The 19,785-nt window shown below is 41.9% G+C and overlaps 1 protein-coding gene across 3 annotated transcripts in view; it reads right to left on the bottom strand.

The window, feature by feature from the left end:
* Positions 1–19,785, bottom strand: part of Tet2 (tet methylcytosine dioxygenase 2) — an 84,512-nt gene that overhangs the window by 23,413 nt on the left and 41,314 nt on the right. For 2 of the 3 annotated variants that reach the window (XM_048456760.3, XM_048456759.3), the window contains 2 exons: positions 7,079–7,259; positions 1,006–4,289 (listed from right to left, as the gene is read on the bottom strand). In XM_048456760.3, coding sequence (XP_048312717.3) covers positions 1,006–4,289; positions 7,079–7,083 — 3,289 coding nt within the window. In that variant the 5' untranslated portion in view covers positions 7,084–7,259. The remainder of the gene's footprint in view (positions 1–1,005; positions 4,290–7,078; positions 7,260–19,785) is intronic. The other variant, XM_048456761.3, reaches the window with a different exon arrangement.

The raw sequence follows: 19,785 nt of genomic DNA, 5'->3' as shown, positions 1-19,785 counted from the left end.
ACACTTGTGCGGGGCAGATACTATTGATATCTTCCGGCTGCACATCTTTATATAACACGAGCTTTAACAAAAGGCATTAATTAAAGAAATAAAAGAAAACAAAAAGGAACACAAACCGATACAGAGTGTCAAGTGGGGAAGGACTTACTCTGTAAGTGCTCCTAAGGGGGTTTTCCTGAGTTCTCTAAGGGCTACATTTGTAAGTACTCAGAACCTTGGAACTAAGTACTCAGAACCTTGGTCCTGCAATTTTCCAACTTGAGATTAAAGATAGGAACTTCCTCAGTTCCCAGAAATCTTCTGATCTTTAACCCCAAACTTTAAACCTGGTTTTATGACACCGTTTTGTTTAAAAGGCTACATGAGTTGGAGGACGTAGTTATTTTTTCCTGTTAACTAATTTTCCTGCCTACATGCCTCCTCTAAGAGATAAGAGTTAAAACAAATAGATCCAGGCTGGGCCTGGTGATGCACGCCTTTAATCCCAGCACTTGGAAGGCAGAGAGGTCAGTCTGATCTACATAGTGAGCGACGAGAAGGACAGGGCTGGGAGACCCTGTCTCAAAAACCAAACCAAACCTAAGATCTAGAGCTGGAGAAATGGGTCAAGTAGTTAGAAATCCCAGTACTCCCATGGTGGCTCACAATTGTAGTCTTATGGGATCCAATGCCTTCTTCTGGCGTGCGGACGTACGTGTAGACAATATTCCAATATGTACAAGCAAATCATTAAAATGATATAAAATACATTTATACTTCAAGATCTGATTAGAGGGAAAAAAAGAACACATTCAATTGGTTTTGTGTGTGGGGGGGGGCAAATGCAAGCAAAGTTTTCATTTTGCATGGCATGAGTGTCTGTAATTTAAAGACAAAAGCAAGTTTTATGAGCCTTCACAGCGGGCTCCCAGACGCCAGGTTTAAGAAGGAAGAAACTCTCAAATACAAAGACAATTAGCTAATTCTGGAAAGCACCCTGTGCTTCAGGAGGTTCCTTGCACTCACCTACACATCGACATGATGGGAAATCATATTGAGTCTTGACAGGAGTATCCAATAAATTTCTTATAGGAAGATTTAGTAATTTGGAAGGTGAATCTAAAAAGTTGTTGAGTGCAGAGCCAGCTGTTCTTTTGGTTGGTGTCTTTTCTGCAGCTGGGGTGTGGCTTTCAGACTCTGCAGCATGGGTCTTTGCAGACACAGCTGTGACAGTGCCAGAAGTCTCTACTCTCGGTTGCTTCTGGGACTTGAGACTCAGAGTCAGGGAATTATGGTTAAAGAATGAATTGAGCTGAAACTGCTTCAGATGCTGCTCCATGGTCTCAATGATGCTCCTAGGTGGCCCATCATCACAGCTTAGTGGGGGAATCTCTTGCTTTATCTTCTTGGACATTTTTTCTTGGGGTGTCAACATGGAGCGTTTACAGGAGGAGGGTTTGGATCCAGGCTCTGTCTTGACTGGCCTGTGTGTCTGGTTATGACAAGAGTCAGCCTGGGATTGCTGTGTTTGCTGCTGCTCCTGCTTCTGTAGGAGGAGCCACCTGAGGGCAGCATGCTTCTGAATGTCCCTCTGAGGAGGGGTCTGGGTTTGAGTTCCTCCTGGCTTGGGCACAGGGAGTGCCTTGGCTTGATTATGCACCAAGTACCTTTGCTGAGCTACTTCAGCTAGTTTTGCTGCCTGCTGCCCAGAAAACGCATCCTGGCTTCTGCTTGTAAATCCCTGCAGGGCCGGAGCTGGTTGAGGCTTCTGTTCATGTTCTGGAAAGCACCTATGATGAATGTCCTGGTTTGGGGTCACATCATTTGGGAAATATTGCATGTTTTGCAGGTGTGGAGTCTTATTTCCTGCAAAGAGTTCAGGGTGTAGAGTTTGTTCTCGATTCTCAGGAATGGGGTGTGTATCATCTGAACAGGGAACCTGTAATTTACTTGTATTTGATTTTAACGTCTTCACATTCTGTACTTGCTCGAACCCCCCCTGGGTATTGTGAGTTTGGAAACTGCTTAATTTTGAATACTGGTTTTCACTACTATAGCATTCTTCCACCTTAATCTGGCCAGAGCAGGACCCTTCTCTTAGCTTATCATTGCTACCTTGGAGATGAGGAAAAGTCTGAGGCATTTGTTCTTTATTCTTCCTCTGTGATGGCTGCTGCTGGCAGTTTTGAGGGAAATTTGAGTTCTGGGATGCTCGTATTTGTGCTGCCTGCTTATGAGGCTTATGCTGTAAAAAGTTTGAAAATGGTTCGGTCTCTGTGGCCTGTTGATTCAAGTGCTTATTAGTGGAGGGATCCGCTCTATGCTGGAAATGAAAAAGAGGAGCACTTGGTACATGAGCACCAGGAGCGGTATCTGCCTTGGAGAGGCACTCCTGGTATGAAGTTTGCTGGAACTGTAGATGTTGGTCCCTCATACCAGGAGAGTGCCCTTGATTCGTCTTCGCTTGGTACATTTGTGACTTCTGCTCTGGCTGACCTGTTTTCTGAATGTAGGGTAGCCTTTGGAATCCTCCTGGCATGTTTGCATTTCCAGTGCACTGTGTGGAGGGCATCTGATTGGAAGGGCTGGCCTGATAGCGAAGGACCGAGTGAAACATCTCATCCTTACATCTTGGCTGATGCTGGACTTCCCGGAAATGAGAGGTCTTCAGTTCAATCCACCCAGGTTTCGGATAGTGCTGGGCCGCCAGCACGGAGTCTTGTGTTTGTTCCCTGTTTTCATCCTTCAGCATCTCTTGTTCCCTGTGTCCCATCGGATGCAGGCTGTTCTCCTGTAGTTCTCCACCACAGCCATGATTTGGTGGGTAATACTTGAGATACTCTGACATGGCTCTCGTTTGTTCAGAGCGCACGGAGACGCAGTTATTCTGAGGCCCTTCCGGAAGCATCAGCGAGGGGTTGGATGTATGAACAGATGGATTCGAACTCTGGCCAGACGACGTCGCCTTAGGTTGATGTTCTGTTTTCCCTTCCCTTAAGAGAGATGCGTTACCTAAGGGGAGGTGTTCTTCCAAAGCTCCACCACCCAGAGTGCCTTTTCCTTCTGAGGGAGGCTGAAGAACAGGAGGGGGAGAAAGAAGCAATTGTGATGGCGGAGTCATGGTAGTGGCAGAAATGGAATCTTTAGTGAACACTAAACTTTGCCTGAAGTAAGCACCATTGATTTCCTTCTGCTTTGAATACTGTTCAGAGCTGCCATGGGAGCCTTGTACGTCACTGCTGGAACCGGAACAGGATTCTTCAGCAAAGAGCTTCACGTTTCCCCGGGGGTTTATGTTTTCTGCAGGAGATGGGCAGATCTCCAAAACTGAGTTTTGTTGGTGTTTCTGGAAAGGACAGGTACCTAGCACTCCAGCTGGCTTGCTGGCATTATCAGCATCACAGGCCTCAGCTAGCTCGGGAGGCAGCCGGGAGCCTGAGGTCTGTGGGGAATTGATGTGCTCTGAGGTATGCGATGGTTGAGTGATCTCACAAGACAACTCATTAGTAGCCCGACTGTTCAGGTCGTTCCCATGAGATGTGGTACTCTGCACTGCAATGGGAGCGCGATCTGGGCAGTACAGAGATGGCGTGGTTTCCAGGAGTTCACCGTGGGTGTTTTCCGCGGAAGGGGCAGAAACTGTAGCACCATTAGGCATTAGCACAGCCTTGTTCGTAAGTAGTAAAACGTTCCTGCCATTTTCCCCTTCCTGCTCCCTGGGAACCCGAAACTCTCTGATGTCCACTCCATTGCAGTTGTGAGTCGGGAAACCATCAACGGCTGCACCTGCTCTATCCTGGGCCAGAGAGGGCCCAGCCTCTCTGTTCTCGCTCTGACTGGAGACATTTGGCTGACGGCTGCTTTCACCTGGGTGTCCTTCTCGGCTTTCCCCGAAGCTATTACCTTCTCCCTTAACTTTTTGGTCTAGTTTCGATTTCTTGTTCAGATGGAGCCCAGAGAGAGATGGTTCACTGACTGTACGTTTTATCCCTCCGTTTTGCAAGCACCCGGAATACCCTCTGCCTTCATGTATAAAGTCTGGACTCTCACGACTGCTCTGGCTGCCTTTCCTGTGGGGTATTCCATAATAGCTTTCGAAAGACTGCCACTCGGTGTCTCCATTTACTTCTTCTGGATGAAGTCTCTCTGGTAATGGGCTCCCATTCTGAAGTTGAGGTTCTCTCTGGCAGATGGGAGAAGGCGGTGGTATCAGGAATGGACTCAGTGTGTTGCCCTCAGGATGGGTGGTTCTGTCCTGTTCCATCAGGCTTGCTTCGGGGCCATCCACAAGGCTGCCCTTCGAATGAATCCTACAGAACAGACACACAGAGTTTTATTACAGCAACACCAATACCTAGGTATAGCAATCAGACACTCATTTTCATCTTTGGACCAACAGCTTCTCTTGTCTTCCTAGCATGGCGAGAAGGAATGATGGAATTCCAGCTGCTTTGAGAAGTTCATACTTCACCATAGAGTGGTATCAGAAAAAAAAAATCACATTTTCTCCAGCACTGATTTGTCTAATTGCTTACTGAACTGCCACGGCTGCCTCCTGTGTACCCCTCAAATTATCCCCACTACAATTCGCTCCGTTCTATTTTTGTCTCACAGCCTCCGTCAAAGCTCTTTGACGCTGGGTCCTCCCTCGAGTTCTTCAAGGCTGCCTCCAATTTGTTATCAAAAGACCCAAAAGAATGTTCTAAAATCTGATCCTGGTACCTTTCCTCCTTATCATACCTGGTTAGTTCTGCCTGGCCCATGTCAGTGGTTTTCAAACTCTTTTATCTCACACGGACCCTGCTCTGTGTCACTGTCATTGGGACACCACGCGGCAACGTGGCGGAAGGGGAGGCTTTAACCCATTTTGGCTCAGGACTCAAGTCCGCGCAAGGCAGCATGCGCAGCTTGCAGGACACTCTCTCCAGGCTCGATACTCAGTTGAAACACAAAAATACACACACAACCGCTTCCAGACCTGTACCACCTCCAAGCATGCTGCTTCTAGGTGATTTTTTCAACAGGGGATGAATGCCCACTTTGATGACGATTTCCTGTCTAGGGCAGGTGAAATGACTCAGCAGGTTAAGGGCACTTGTCAACAATCTGATGGCTTGAGTTTAATTTCCAGAACCCAGGTGAGAGGTGTGAAGGCCTACAAATTGTCCCCTGACTTCTTACACCTGTCATGGCACATGCATACATAGACAATACATATACACAATCACATGTAAATAAATACAATTTTAAAAATCATAAAACAGGATCTCCTGAGTAAGCCGTGAGTGTGGGGGTCACCGGAGAGGGTAGAAGGGGCGGGAAAAGGAGGGGAGTAAAGAAAAAATGCATAACTCAATAAAAACAATAAAAAATGTAAATCCTAATAATTGGTGCAACTAGCTATCTTTCCTGTTCCTCATGGCTTATAGTCTAACAATGACAACTTTATAAAAACTAACAGTAAGTAAGCACTTTCAGCTCGAAGGGCTTTTGCTGGTGTGTGAAAGTAGCCCTCTACATCTACGTCAGCAGCACCTTCTTCCCCTTCAGCTTCTTCTCCATCCTATAGTTACCACTTTAGCTGTAGTTGGCCTACTATCTCTGTCTGCCTTATGTACGGCTTAAACATAACTCTAACTCATTTTTGTGCTTAGTCTAATTCCTTTTTGTATCTTCCAGCAAATTTCACTGAGACGATTCAAGTCCTAACTTACTACCACTATCATTGACTCAAACATTTGTAAAAACATTCAAAGTTCAAAGAAGAGAAAGGGGGAAAGGGGAGGTGGGCATTTAAAAACCCATTTTAAGGGATGGAAGAGATGGCTCAGTAGTTAAGACCTGTGTTTGGTTCCCAACTTCAGTGTTGAGTGACTAATCTGGTTTTCACCTCTGAATTCAGGCACCTGCAAAACATGTATGTATATATACACACTCACTATATATGTATACATATATATGTTAGTTTTTTAAAAAATGTAAACACTTCTCTGTTCATTTAGTTAGCCTTTCCTGTCCTCTGCCTCTTTCTCATTTTTTGAAGGTTAACAGTAGAGAGGGCACTCTTTTCTGTCTGCACTAAAGCAGTGTTGTATTAGATTAGCACTTACTTTTTAGACAAGACAAACGGGACAGAGGAAGAAATAAGCTAGAAGTGTTGAAATGCAGCGCTAAAGTTATCACTGGACCTAGAAGGACACGGTTGTTCATGCCTTAATACTGCACGGGTAGGGGAACGGGTCTACAGGAGTTCCAGCACAGCCAGGGCTGTATACTGAGACCCTGTGTCAGAAAGATAATAACACTGTACACTGATCAGTGAAGAGAGCCAGCTAAAATGCTGCCATCATTTCAAAAGATTTAGTAAAGTAGCCCCCAAAATGCAATTATAGCCTCAAACCATAAAAGTAATCAGAAGTTTTATGGCAATGAAATATTGCCGTTGTAACAGAAGAAGTAAACTCAAAAGTTCTATGTATATGCAATGAGATTGCTACAGGGAAGAGTGGAAGAATGAAAGCCAGGTAGGGAAACACAACACACAGCTAGTTGTTCTGAGAAAGGACGGCAGCCAGCCTGGCGGGCAGCACTTCTATTTTAGGATTGAGCCACGATTCTCTCTAGCGTTCACCTGGAACCTCCATCTGCAGACACAGGAAGATGCCATACTCATTTCAGCAGTTATCTGGTAGGCCTCTGTGGCTGGCCTGACAACTGACATATCTTTTATCGGTGAACTTTATATGGTTTCTAACCTTGTGCTGAAAAAGAAAAACAGAATGCCTAAGCCCACACAAAACTTGAGTCACAAACACAGAAACTGACGGAAAAGCAGTTGAAGAACAGCCATGGGAAGGGGATTCCTTTCAATTGTCTTTTTATACTTTTAAATTTGTATTACTTATTAAAATTTAAATTGACAAGATTCTTCTCACTGAACAAAGAAAAGCGATGTCGTTTTTTTGTCTTAAATGACAGGCAAGATTGATAGATTGATATCACCTAGCATAGACATGAACACATGGTCACGTTCAACTACTGCACCCTTGCAATGTGCCTACACTGGATTTCAGGCCTGGATGAAAAGTAATGTAAATACCTCATGTTTTGAAAACATCCATTATGGGCTAGGATTTAGCTCATCTGGTAGAGTGCTTGTCTGGCTGCTTTCAGTCTCCAGCACCACATCAACTCTGGCAGAGGGCACACAAAGTCCAGGCTGGCTTCAGTCCCCAGCACCACAGCATTTGGCTCCCTTCAGCCCCCAGCACCACAGGACCCTGGCAGAGGGCACATGCAAGGGAAGTTGAGGGCAGGAGAATCAAGGTCAAAGTTCTTCAGCTGCATAGTGAATTTAAAACCAAAATGTCTCAAAAGATAAAATAAATTATTCTGGAAGATAGTAAGCAAAACATTTAATTTTCACTTTTGGGGGGAAATTTAAAATTCTATAGCATGTATTGCATCATATTTCTTTTGGGTTGTTCTGTTTTTCTTTTTCTTAATAAAGAAACTGGGAGGGAGGAAAGAAGAGGGAAGGGGAAGAAAAAGATGGACTCTTGGCAACTGTACAACCAATCCACACATACAACATCAAGTGTTATTTACAGCTACATACATGTGTACATTTCTGATGTCACAAATTTCAGGCTCTGTATACAGTGTTGTGCTACCTAATTTTGAGCTATAATCAAAGCATTTTAAATATTTAACACATTATGATCCACTCCATGTACTTTTTGGTCATTCTTTAAAATGTCAAGCTAAAAATTGTAATAGATGAAGCTCAAAAACCTTTTAAACATTATAGTAACTCCTAAGAATTAGGGTAACGAAATAGAACTGATATTAATATGGAGGTTTAAAGACAATAGAACTTTTAAGCCCCAATTTAAACAGAAGTATTCTGTGGCAAGATTTCACTTCCTGGGTAAAGCCAGTAGCTGTGGGAAGCTAATAGTTCAGGGAATTTAAACACTGTCTCTCTTGAAAACAACCTCCCTTGTCAGAGGGTAAAAAAGGAAATATTGCCTTGGGCTTTAGTACGTCCTAAGCCGCATTTCTTGTAGGAGTACTCAAAATATTAAAGAGTCTGGTGCCCATCTGTACAGTACTTTTAATTATCCAGGTTGGGCATTATTCACATTAGAGAGAAGGAAAAAGTTTTAGTGCTGCAGTTTTTTGTTTGTTTGAAGCTGAAAAATGGTTAAGACAGAGAGAGTCTTTGGGTTGTATTTGAGATGTTTACCTAATAATCAGTTAAGACATTAGGTTTTTTTTTTCTTTTCCAAATTTAAGTGACTGTAAAACAAGGAACCATTTTCAAAAAACTATAAACTTTTGCCGGAGTTATTTTTGCATGGTTTTCCTCAGTCCACTTCCTATTTCTAATAGCATGGGGTTGGGCAGGCTGGAGGCTTATTTTGGCTCTTCATTCTCAAGTGGAACAGCCTTCCTGTGTTCTTGTCTGGGGCTGGTGCAGGGTATTATGGCCAAGGATACTGTGTGCTGGGCTCGCCCTCCTCATTTTGAAGGTGCTGTCCCAGAAGCTGGGCTGGACTTTAAAGCTCACACAGTCGGTGAGAAAATAAACCCCCACAAGTTGTCATTTGACCCCCACACTCTCATCATGGGACCCGACCCCGTGATCCCAATTTTGATCACCTCTGAATATTCTTCTTCTAGATGTCTTACCTCCAACGTTTACCCTCTCAGTCACCCAGTGAGGGTTAAATTTCAACCATGTTTTACAGGAAAAATCATAGCAATTCCTTTCTCCATTGAAAGCAATAAGAGATATAGACTTTTTATTATATGTTCTTAGAAGTGAATGGCCAGAAATAGATCTTTTTTTTTTTAATTTGTGAGATTAGATACTTCTAAAGTAATGCAATTGCTGGAAATTTATAGATGATACTCATTTATTTATATTATACTAGTTTGCTACATGAAGGAAATTTTCATTTAGACTGAGAAGCAACGCCATCATAATCATCATCCCCATTATGTTGAGATAGGGTCTCACTCTAGAGCCCATGCTGGCAATCACACCCAGTTCGAGCAGCAATTAAGAGGGATTAGCCAATGTCACTCGGGAGGACTTTGGCCAATCAAAATAAGGGTGCTATTTTTCAAAAGCCATTATGAAGTTTATATAAGAGCATAGACAAAATATTCTTCAGGAAACCTACAAACCTGACTGACTAAGCTTCCCAGGGATGCTTTACAGGATAACTCAGCTCACACTGTAACAGTTACACTTAAAAACACAAACCCGAATAGCCAACATCCTGAATGGTATTGAAGGGATAATTGCAGGCTATGGAAACCCATCACCAATTTCTGTTAGGAATTAATACGTAGGGCTTCTAAAAAATTATCAACTATATATTATTTGGAAATCAAATGCAAGTTCCCCGAGCCCAGCATAAACTCGGGTAGCCTTTCTGGCTTTCAGAATTATGCTAACAAGGAGCTCAGAATCACAGACCGGCGGCATTTCACCTTTGAAAGACTAACAAGACTTTAAATGACATTCAGATAGGAGGCAGGGCACATGGTGTTAATAGTTCAAATGATGTATGAAGCATCTCAAAGTATCAGAAATGGCTTCACTGGATTCCCACTTTACAGATATGAATACCGAGAAGCTGCCTGGAAATAGTGACTCCTAGCGGGGCCATGCAGAAGTAGTCTGCCAGCTCTCTGAAACCCTTCCCATCACATAACACAAACAAAAATGCATGATTTAGGGAGACTTTATTTTGACCTTAAATTTGTATTTGCTCTTATTTGAGCCTGTTTGCATGCTTAGTATTAAGACTCTAAAAGGCAGTTTGCTACATGTCTATAGACATGTAGTTATTAACAGAATTATGGACATTTACTTATCTTTAATGAGGGTCTCATTTCCCTATATGGTTTGAAATAAATAAAATGTAAACAACTTAAAATATGAACTGTGAGGTTCCTGTAGCGTTTTCCTGATATTTTGTTGAACTCAAGACCCCGCTGTCTCACTGAGTGCTAGGATTACAGTGTGTATCATTGCAGTGGCTACTGATTCTCTAAAACATAATGGTTCAGTGGTTAAGAGCACCAGTTGCTCTTCTAGACGACCTGGGTTCATTTCCCAGCACCCTCACAACACACCATAACTCAAGTTTCAATGGGTGTGACTCCCTCACACAGACACACATGCAGGCTAAACACAATGCACAATGTGTGTATGTAACATTCCTCACAACACTTGGCTGTCCGAGGAACCAAAAATAGAGGTTATATCAACTATAAATACAATACATCCCTTTTTGTTGCTGAAAATTTAAGGATAAAATTATAATAGAGTAATTTAACTTAAATAGGAAAGTGCAATCATTTTAGGGCCTTCCCATCCCCATTTATGATACTAGCTATTGGCACAGTCTGCCCATTGCTGACTGTGTCAGAGGCACAAGCTCACAAAGCCTGTTTACGCTGGGCGTGGTGGCACACCTTTAACCCTGCCACCACGTAGTGAGCTCCAGAACAGCCAGGATAGGCAGAGCGATGCTTGTCTCATAAAAACAAAACAAAACAAAACCATTTCTCTTCTTTTAAAACACTGCTCTTTTGAGGGGTAGCTAGCACTTCAGTTTCTTTAAGACAAGGCAGGTTTTAGCCATTGCGGTTTTCCTACGAGCGTAATTTTGTGCTTTCTCCTGCCTGTGACAATAATTAATTATGAATTCAAGTCGCATCGACAGCATCTGTGAAACAATTGCTGCACGGAGGGCTGACTCTGCAGTCTAATCCATCATAATTATGACAGTCCTCTTTCAAGACACTATGATGCATGACTTAAAAATAGCACATTAGTGTGCAAATGGATCAGCATCTCATTTCACCAATGTGCATTTAGCGTTGTAATGTAGCTCAGCACCATTTGACTCTTTCTGAATCACTCAGAGGGTAGCCATATCTCTCACCAGAGAACACCACAGATGATGCTCAAAATTTGGAGGGTTTTTTGTTTTCTTTTTGACTTTCTGGTTTTGTTGGCACTATGTATTTTTCAACTCTAAAAGTAAAAATACATTTAAACAATAATACAGTAATTTTTTTCCTTACAAGTACTCCTTTCACTCTTTGTCCTAAATATTACAGACACATACATGCACTCATGCACACACACACGTACACACACACACACACACAAAATACCATAAACTGGTGAATCATGTGTGCATGTGTGTGTGTGAATCTATTCAGATGAGTGGAGGTAAATACATATGACTGGTTATGAGCAGGGAATGCAAGTCCACGTTCCAGCCTCAGTCTTAGGACATCACTGTTGGTCACCTTGTCACTTCCACTGAGAAGTTTCATTCCTTCTAAACTCATTTACTAAACTCATTGTTAGGAATGATTTCTTGGCAAGGAAAAACCTGAGAAAGTGATACATTTGATTATACTTCCCACATACATGGGAATAATCTCCACAACATTATATTCTGATTACCAAAGTGGAACACAATTTAGGTTAACCCCACATTAATTTCAAGATATGGTCAGGGAGCCATTGTGGTGGTGAATGCCCATCATTCCAGAACTTAAGACTGAGAGATCCAAAGTTCAAGGACAACCCGGTTTACTTACTAAGCCCATGTCAAAGTGTACAGGACAGGACAGTAGACATCATCATGCATGTCTAGTTAGTATCCTCGAGGACCCAAATGCTGCCTTGAAATCTCATCTTATAAATCTACCAATTCTCTCCATTTATTTTTCTTGCTTCCCTTTTTAAAAAGATTTTGTTCATTTGTATCTCTATTTATTTATTTACTTATTGTGGGGGGGGGGCAGGGTGGGGTGTATGTGTGTTGTGTTGTGTGATAAGTGTATGGTATGTGTGTAGGTCAAAGGAGGAATGTCAGGAATCCTATTCTATCCTCTCTACCTCATTCCCTTGAGGCTGGGAACTTATCAGAGTTAGTAGTCAGCAAGCCCCAGGCATCCTTCTGTCTCCACGCCCCCAGCATCGGGGCAAAAAGCATCCACATAAATGCGGTATCCAGAGGCTGACAGAGGGTCCAGAGTTGTATGCTATCAAATATACGTGTTGGGCACCAAATGTTGGTGCTTTGAGCAGTATGGTGAGTTCACTTACCTCTGAGCCATCTCCAACAGTACTAGTTTAGTTTTCTTAGTCGATAGGTCAGTGTAGTCCTACTTTTTTCCTAAGAAAAATTTATGGAACATACATGAAATCAGCAGCTACCTCTCTATTCTCACACTGGCCTTGAACTCTGTACAGCAGAGGAGGATGACCCCTTGCCTTCCCTTCTAAGATTACAGGTGTGCTCCTTCACACTGCTTTATGCACTGCTGGGTAGTCAAGCATTTCATCAACTGAGCACATTGTCCACCCTTATTTTATATTTCCAGATAGGTTCTCGCTAACTTTTCAAAGCAGGCCTGGAACTTGCTCAGGATTCTAGATAGTCCTTGAACTTTGCATCCTCCTGCCTCAGGCAAGGAACTGAGATTATAAAAACAATACTAACAGGCCAGATTGTACTTTGATGTATTGATGAGTAAGGAGAATATGAGGTGAAGCTGACTTTAATATCACCCTTCTTGTAAAAAATGTTTAATAATGGGAAATTGGAACGTACTTCATCTCTTGAAAAAGGATATGTCGGACGGGAGAGATGGTTCAACAGTTAAGAGCAATGGCTGCACTTCCCGGCACAAGGCTAACAATCTTCTGCAACTCCAGTCCCAGGGGATCTGGTGCACACTTCTGCTCACGGCAGGCACTAAGCACTCAAGTGTTACATGATATATGAGCAGATGAAACAACCACACATAAAAAAAATTAAATTAAAAAAAGTAACTTCTGTATGTAAACCTCTTTGGAGAAGGTTAAAGCTTTTCTAAAGCTGATTAGACAGAGTTTACACACACACACACACACACACACACACACAGACACACGCACGCGCGCACACACACATCATGTCACATGCTCACATGCACCCATTCTTCCTGGAGTGCCATATGTTTGAGGCTCTGTCAGTATTTTTAGAAATCCTCATTGGAACCATTTAATGCCCATGTTTGAAATTCAGCAGTACAGATGACGCATTTTAATAGCTCTGAGATTATCTTAAAGAGGCAAAGCAGGAAGGGGATGTCACTAATAGAGAAGCAGGCGGTCTCTTCACTTCAGATCACCACCTGAAAGTTAAGAAGTAAATGTGTTTGCAGCCTGTAAAAGCTAACCAGGTTCAAGTGTGCATGATCTTGTCACTTCTCAATTATCCACACACCAGTTATTCAGAAATTATTTCTTGCATTTGGGTTTATGTTTGGCCTTTCTACAGCTCTCAAACTGTTAAAAGCTGGGAGGAAATGAAATTTAATTGGAATGTCACAAGAATATTTATAATCCATAGAGTCAATTTTTTTTTTAAATTTTCACTCCAGTTCTTATCAGAGTCTAACCATAAGCAGGTTATCTTTGCACTAGGGGTACACTTCATGTAACGTCTGAAATTTTCAGTTTAAAGAAAAATGAAAGTGTTATAAGTAATTAAGCTGATAGTTTACCTAGAATCTTTCCAAGGGACAAGGAGACTCCCCACAGTAGAAAGAGGCTCTGAAGCAGAATTTGTAGGTAGAGATGAAACCGATACCAACGTGGTGATAAACAGAGAGAGGGGAGAAAGTTCTCTAGTATCAGGGACATCCTAGCTGAAGAATCTGTATGTGAGACAGGGACTGGATTCGGAAGCCTGACCATCTCACAGAGGACATCCAATAGCTAATGAGGTCACTGGCAAACACAGCAGCCCCCGAAGTCTTGACTCCTGGTTTCCACAAGTTCTACTTGCCATTCAGTTCTCCCTTAGGCCTGCCCTGTCTGGGGGATGATGCTCCAACAGGAAGGGGAGGACGCAGTCAAAGTGAGACTGTGATGATCGAAGCACTGGAGTTAAAACCTCCAGATACTGAGGCTGAGGCACGGGCTGGAAAGGGAGTTTAAAAGATGAAATGCCAAGAAGTCAGAGGAAGAAGAGAATGGAGGGAGACCATTGCAGCATATTTAAGGGACAGCTAGACATTTACAGTGCAGGTAAATCCAATATAATGGTCTCTAGAAACATGGTATTACTATATACAGAGTATACAGAGCTCCACAGACCATTTCTAGCATTTAATTTTATAATCACTCAGCATTTTAGGCAATTACAGAATTGTCACAGGTAACCAATCATCATGATAGTCATTCTTTCTTCAATGACAAATATTTATTGAACAGACCCTTTTGTCAGGCACTGTTGTAGCCACCAATACATTGCTGAAGGAAAGAGGCAAATATCCTTGCCTTGCTAATCTGATATTCAAATGGGAGACACAATAAACTCAGTGTTGAAAGAGTCCTTCATGGCAGGATGGTAGGGGATTTTATATAGATGTCGATATATCAGGGAACGGTTACAGGTGGAATTATTAAATACTACGTACTTAGAATAAGTATCATTGATGGAGTGAAATTTGAAAAGCGTCTTAGAGGTAAATGATAATAAATCTTTTAATTATCCAGGATGTTAAATCAATGTACTGATTCTTTTAATATAGGTACCATCTCTTACCATCTCCCTAAGTCAAGGATGAAATAAAACAAGGAAGGAAGGAAGGAAGGTAGGCAGGGAGGAAGTCAAGGATGAAATAAAACAAGGAAGGAAGGAAGGCAGGGAGGGAGGGAGGAAGGGAGGGAAGGAGAGCTGGTTTTGAAGGTATATATCTATGATCCCAGAACTTGAAGTGATGGCAGAATGGTTGAGTTCAAGGCTGTGCTCAGCTACATAGTAAATTTGGGATGAGTAGGCTACCTGAAAGCCTACCTTACACAAAAACCAAAATACCAAACAACAAAAAATACATGAAAAAATATAGAAAGTGTGTGAGGTAACCGAATTACCATGTTCAAAGTGAGCTTCACTTCAAATGTGAAGGAGAGTAAAATGCTTCCTTTACTGAAAAACCTCACAGCAAACAGTTGTAACATTGGGGGAATTACATGCTGTCATACTCATGAAATCTACTTTCTCAAAGATGCTTGGCTTGCTACTTTGCCTAAAATGGCATGCCATTTGTGTCTCCCAGGAGTTTTGTCCAAACTTGAACAGCTCCATCCTCTTACTGATTGCATCTTAATTGACTGTCTTCAGTGACAACCTAGTCGTTTTCTTCTTCCTGGCTTGCAAATCATTACCATGCATCCATTAAGGCTTACATGTCTAAGGGCTACATAGTGACTCTTGAGAATAAAAGGGGCACTCTTAAGGACCAGCAAGAGATGTCAACAAATTCATTGCCCATTGCGGGCTTCAGTTTAAGATGTGTTACTATGTGCCAGCCCTAAGGAAGCCAGGCAAAATAGGCCAGGTGCGGCACAGGCCTAAAATGCTAATGTTCCACTGAGGTAGAGGCAGGAGAATGAGAAGTTCAAGGTCAGACTAGAGTAGCTGAGACTGTTCTCAAGTTAGTTTATTCAGAGAACTGAGTAAAAGAAGTCCTCTAGTAAGCCTGGGGAAATAAAGAGATCTTGGGTAACCACATATCTACATGCTTAAAGACAACTCTTTAACTTGAAAGGTCTGATAAACATTACCTAGTTGTGTGCTACCTTTTAGATGGTATCAAAATACAAACAGAAAAAGAAAATGGCGGGCCACTCAGGAGGCAGAGGTGGGTGGATCTGAGGCTATAGGGCTGGGATATAAGGCTAGTTTCAGGACAACCAGGGCTACACAGAAAGAACTTTGTCTCAAAAAAGAAACACACACACACACACACACACGACGGGGGAGCAGGGCAAGGGAAGAGGAGAGAAAGACTGATACTTTTTTTTTTTTAACTAATAAAACTTTTTTTCTAGAGGCCAGCGATGGCTCAGTAGTTAACAGCACTTGCTACTCCTCCCTAGGACTCAGAGGAGATTCCCAAGACACATATCAGACAGGCTACAACCATCTAGACTTTAAGTTCCAGAGAATCTAGTGCCTTTTCCTGCCACCCAAGGTCTCCTTTATGCTCATGTTGTATATACAGATACTCAGGCACACAGACACAAAACTTCCAGTAAATCTATAGAGCTCCAGTGCAATTGAAAGGTCGCTCCATGAAGGGTGTTTAGTTATGGAAGATAGCACATGCACAAGGGATAGTCAGAGTGAGAATTCCTCTGGCTCGACATGTGGAGTTACAACAGACCACAGAACATTCCCCATCTTCATTTTAAAAAAATGAGCAATTTAGGGCCTGGAGCAATGGCACAGTGTTCAGTGATTAAGAACCCTGGCTGCTCTTTCCAAGAAGCCAGGTCTGATTCCCAGAACCCACATGGTGGCTCACAACTGTCTGTAATTCCTGTCCCCCTCTTCTAGCTCCTAAGGGCACCACACCCAGGTGATACAGAGCTACACATTAAGGAAAAACATCCATCCATACAATAAAACAAGTATGGGAATTAAAAAAAATTAAATATGATAGTTCTCTGAAATTGGTAGTGTAATTTATGTGCTGGGGCTTCACTGAAACCGAGGTCATCACAGAGTGGTGACGTCCATGTCTGAAAGGAGAACTCTGAATTTTTTTTTTTTTAAAGAGTGTGGGTTGGAACAGCTGACAAAAGAAGAGGGTGATCTGAAATTAGATGATTGGTTAATATGATCAATTTGCTGTCCTTATCTGTACTCTCCTGGGGGAAGAAATGGAATTGACCAGTGAGTGCAGTCCCCAGGCAAACAGATTCCACCACGAAGCAAGGAAGTCTGCAGCGGTGTCGCTGACAGCCGGACAATGAACTCTTCCCTAACATTCTCCCTCCCAGAAACACTGGATTCCTTAATGTAAGTACAAGGGAAAATTAAAAAATGATATTAATGCCTCAACTAGCTGTTAAATACTTCCATTGAGTTTGATTAAAACAATTAATTTCCCTCAGTCCAGGTCAAAATGGGGCACCTGCTCCTCTGGAACTGGAGTTACAGGTTGTAGCCACTACACGTCTTAAGAAGCAGCCAGTGAGCATTCTGAAGCACCGCTCACAGGTACTGGATGGGCATCATATACAGAACAATCTAGAAAAACAACATCCCACGGAACAGCATACATTATAACCCTAGTTTAGATGAATAATTTATGTGGTTTTAAGTAAATGTGTTTTGTGTGTGGTGATGTGTATGTTGGGGGGAAGCAGTAAGACAGTTTTACTATTTAGCCCTGCCTGATGTGGAATTTCCTTTCTAGACCAGATTGGCCTCAAACTAGAGACCTGTTTGCCTCAGGTCTGCTGGGATTAAAGGTTGACTTCACTGTAGTTCAGGGTGGTCTGGAACTCACTATATAGCCCATGCTAGCCTCAAACTGGCAAAAATTCTGCCTTAACCTCTCCAGTACTGAGAATAGACAGAAGCCACCATGACTAGTTTAAATATGTTACTCCTGAGGTGCTGAGAATCTATGGGCCAAAGGAATGGTACCATGTCCAACTTAGATAGAGCTTTACTGTCAAAAAATATGGTAGAAAGTTTGTCATGGATTTCGTTTATACTAGTGTTCTAATTCACTCAATTGTTTTGCCTTTTAGTATTTCTGTCTTGGTGGGATACAAACTGGTCACAAATTTTTACACATAAATAACTTTTGAAATAGTAACTTTTGACATAGGGCTATGCACAAAGAACAGACTCTGGGAAGGCTACCACACATGAAAGTACATTTTAACCTAATTTATTTTTTCTTTAATTTGTTGTTGTTTGAGGCAGGGTTTTTCTGTGTAGCCCTAGCTGTCCTAGAAGTCCCTATGTAGATGAGGTTGGCCTCGACCTCAGAGATCCACCTGCCTTTGCATATACCGTAACCACACACACGGCTTCAACCTTTTATTTCTTTAGTAACATGAGTACAGCCAATATTTAGTTAAATGTTAGAGTGATTTATCAAATATACCTATTTTAATTTTAAAAGTAAATGAGAATTTATCACCAACTTTATATACCCCAGGTCCACCAATCTAGGCAAGGCACTGCTCATAGTGGGCTGGGCCATTCTACATCAATTAACAAGAAAATGCCCCTATAGACTTGCCCACACGTCAATCTGATGGCCTTAATTTTTCAACTGAGGTTCCCTCTTCCTGGGTGAATCTAGCTTGTGTCAATTTGATAACACACATACATACACACACACATACACACACACACACACACACACACACACACACACACACCATGACTAACTTCAGATAACTGCTACATAACTACCAATCTTACAAACATTTAAAAGTACCACCTAGGTAATTTAAATTTTAAGTAGTAGAAATTGCAGTCCACTGAGAATTTGAGCTTTTCAGTAATAAACATGGGTCAAGTATTGTTGTTTAAAAAACTCTTCCATTAGTTTTCTAACACGGGCTGGCAAGTAGTCAGAAAACTGTAGAGAAATGGTACCCATTTGAGGAGAGTTAGACAGCACCATGCTTTGTGGCATGCTTCATGAGCAGCAAGCATAGTATCCCATGCATCACTACACAAGGCAGACTTATGGTGTATTTGACACATAGCCTCACTGGTTCAAGTTAATTGCTTATTGAACTGTTAAGTACTGTGAAAAACAGTGTGTAGTTGGGTGGTGGTGATGCATGCCTTTAATCCTAGCACTTGGGAGGCAAAGGCAGATGGATCACTGAGTTTGTTCCAGGACAGCCAGGGCTACACAGAAAAATCCTGTCTCAAAAAACCCAAAACAAACAAAACAAAAACCCAAAAACAAAACAAAACAAAACAAACCACACTAGTGTGGACTGCTGGTGAGCACCTTCCGAGCTTTCTCCTGGTTAGAAGTAGAGTTGTCGACCATGGTTAGTTATGACAACAGACCCAAACAAAAATGGAACCATGAAGATTCACAGTAGTTGTCAAGTTTCTTGGCAAGTGTTACTAGTGAATAGACAAGGAAATCATTTCAACATCTACAACTAGCAAAAACTATTGTTTTAGCAGTTGTATTTTTGCAAATAAATGTAATTTCATTAGTCTATCATGTTTCAATGAGTAGTACACTGATGTCAAAATATAGTGTAAAGATAGTTCAAAACAAACAAAGATGAGAAGATAGTTTTCATCACACTTATTCCAAGCATCCTTCCTAAGGCTGAGACCCTTTAATACAATCCCTTCAGGGTCTTCCTTGTTACCTATCTTCTATGGAGTTGTGGACTGTAGTCGGGATATACTTTACATCTAATATCCACTTATGAGTGAGTATACACTATATTTGTTTTTCTGAGTTTGAGTTACCTTACTCAGGATGATTTTTCTAGTTCCATCTATTTGCCTGTAAATTTTATGATATCATTGTTTTTTTTTTTACAGCTGAGTTATTACTGAGTCATTACTGAGTTAATACCTCCATTGTATAAATGGACTACATTTTCTTTATCCATTCTTTGGTTGAGGGGCATCTAGGTTGTTTCCAGGTTCTGGTTGTTACAAAGAATGCTGCTATGAACATTGTTGAGCAAATGTCCTTGTGATATGATTGAGCATCCTTTGCATATATATCCAAGAGTAGTATCACTGGGTCTTGAGGTAGATTGATTTCAATTCTCTGAGAAGTTGTCATACTGATTTATAATTTTCACTTCCACCAGCAGTGGAGGAGTGTTCCCCTTACTCCACATCCTCTCCAACATAAACTGTCCTCAGTATTTTTGATCTTAGCCATTCTGACAGCCTACAATGTAAGTATAAG

The sequence above is a fragment of the Myodes glareolus genome, chromosome 17 (genome assembly GCF_982192425.1).
Source record: "Myodes glareolus chromosome 17, mMyoGla1.1, whole genome shotgun sequence".
NCBI lineage: Eukaryota > Metazoa > Chordata > Mammalia > Rodentia > Cricetidae > Myodes > Myodes glareolus.
Note: the sequence above shows the minus strand (reverse complement) of the source record. Positions and strands in the feature narration are given on the sequence as shown.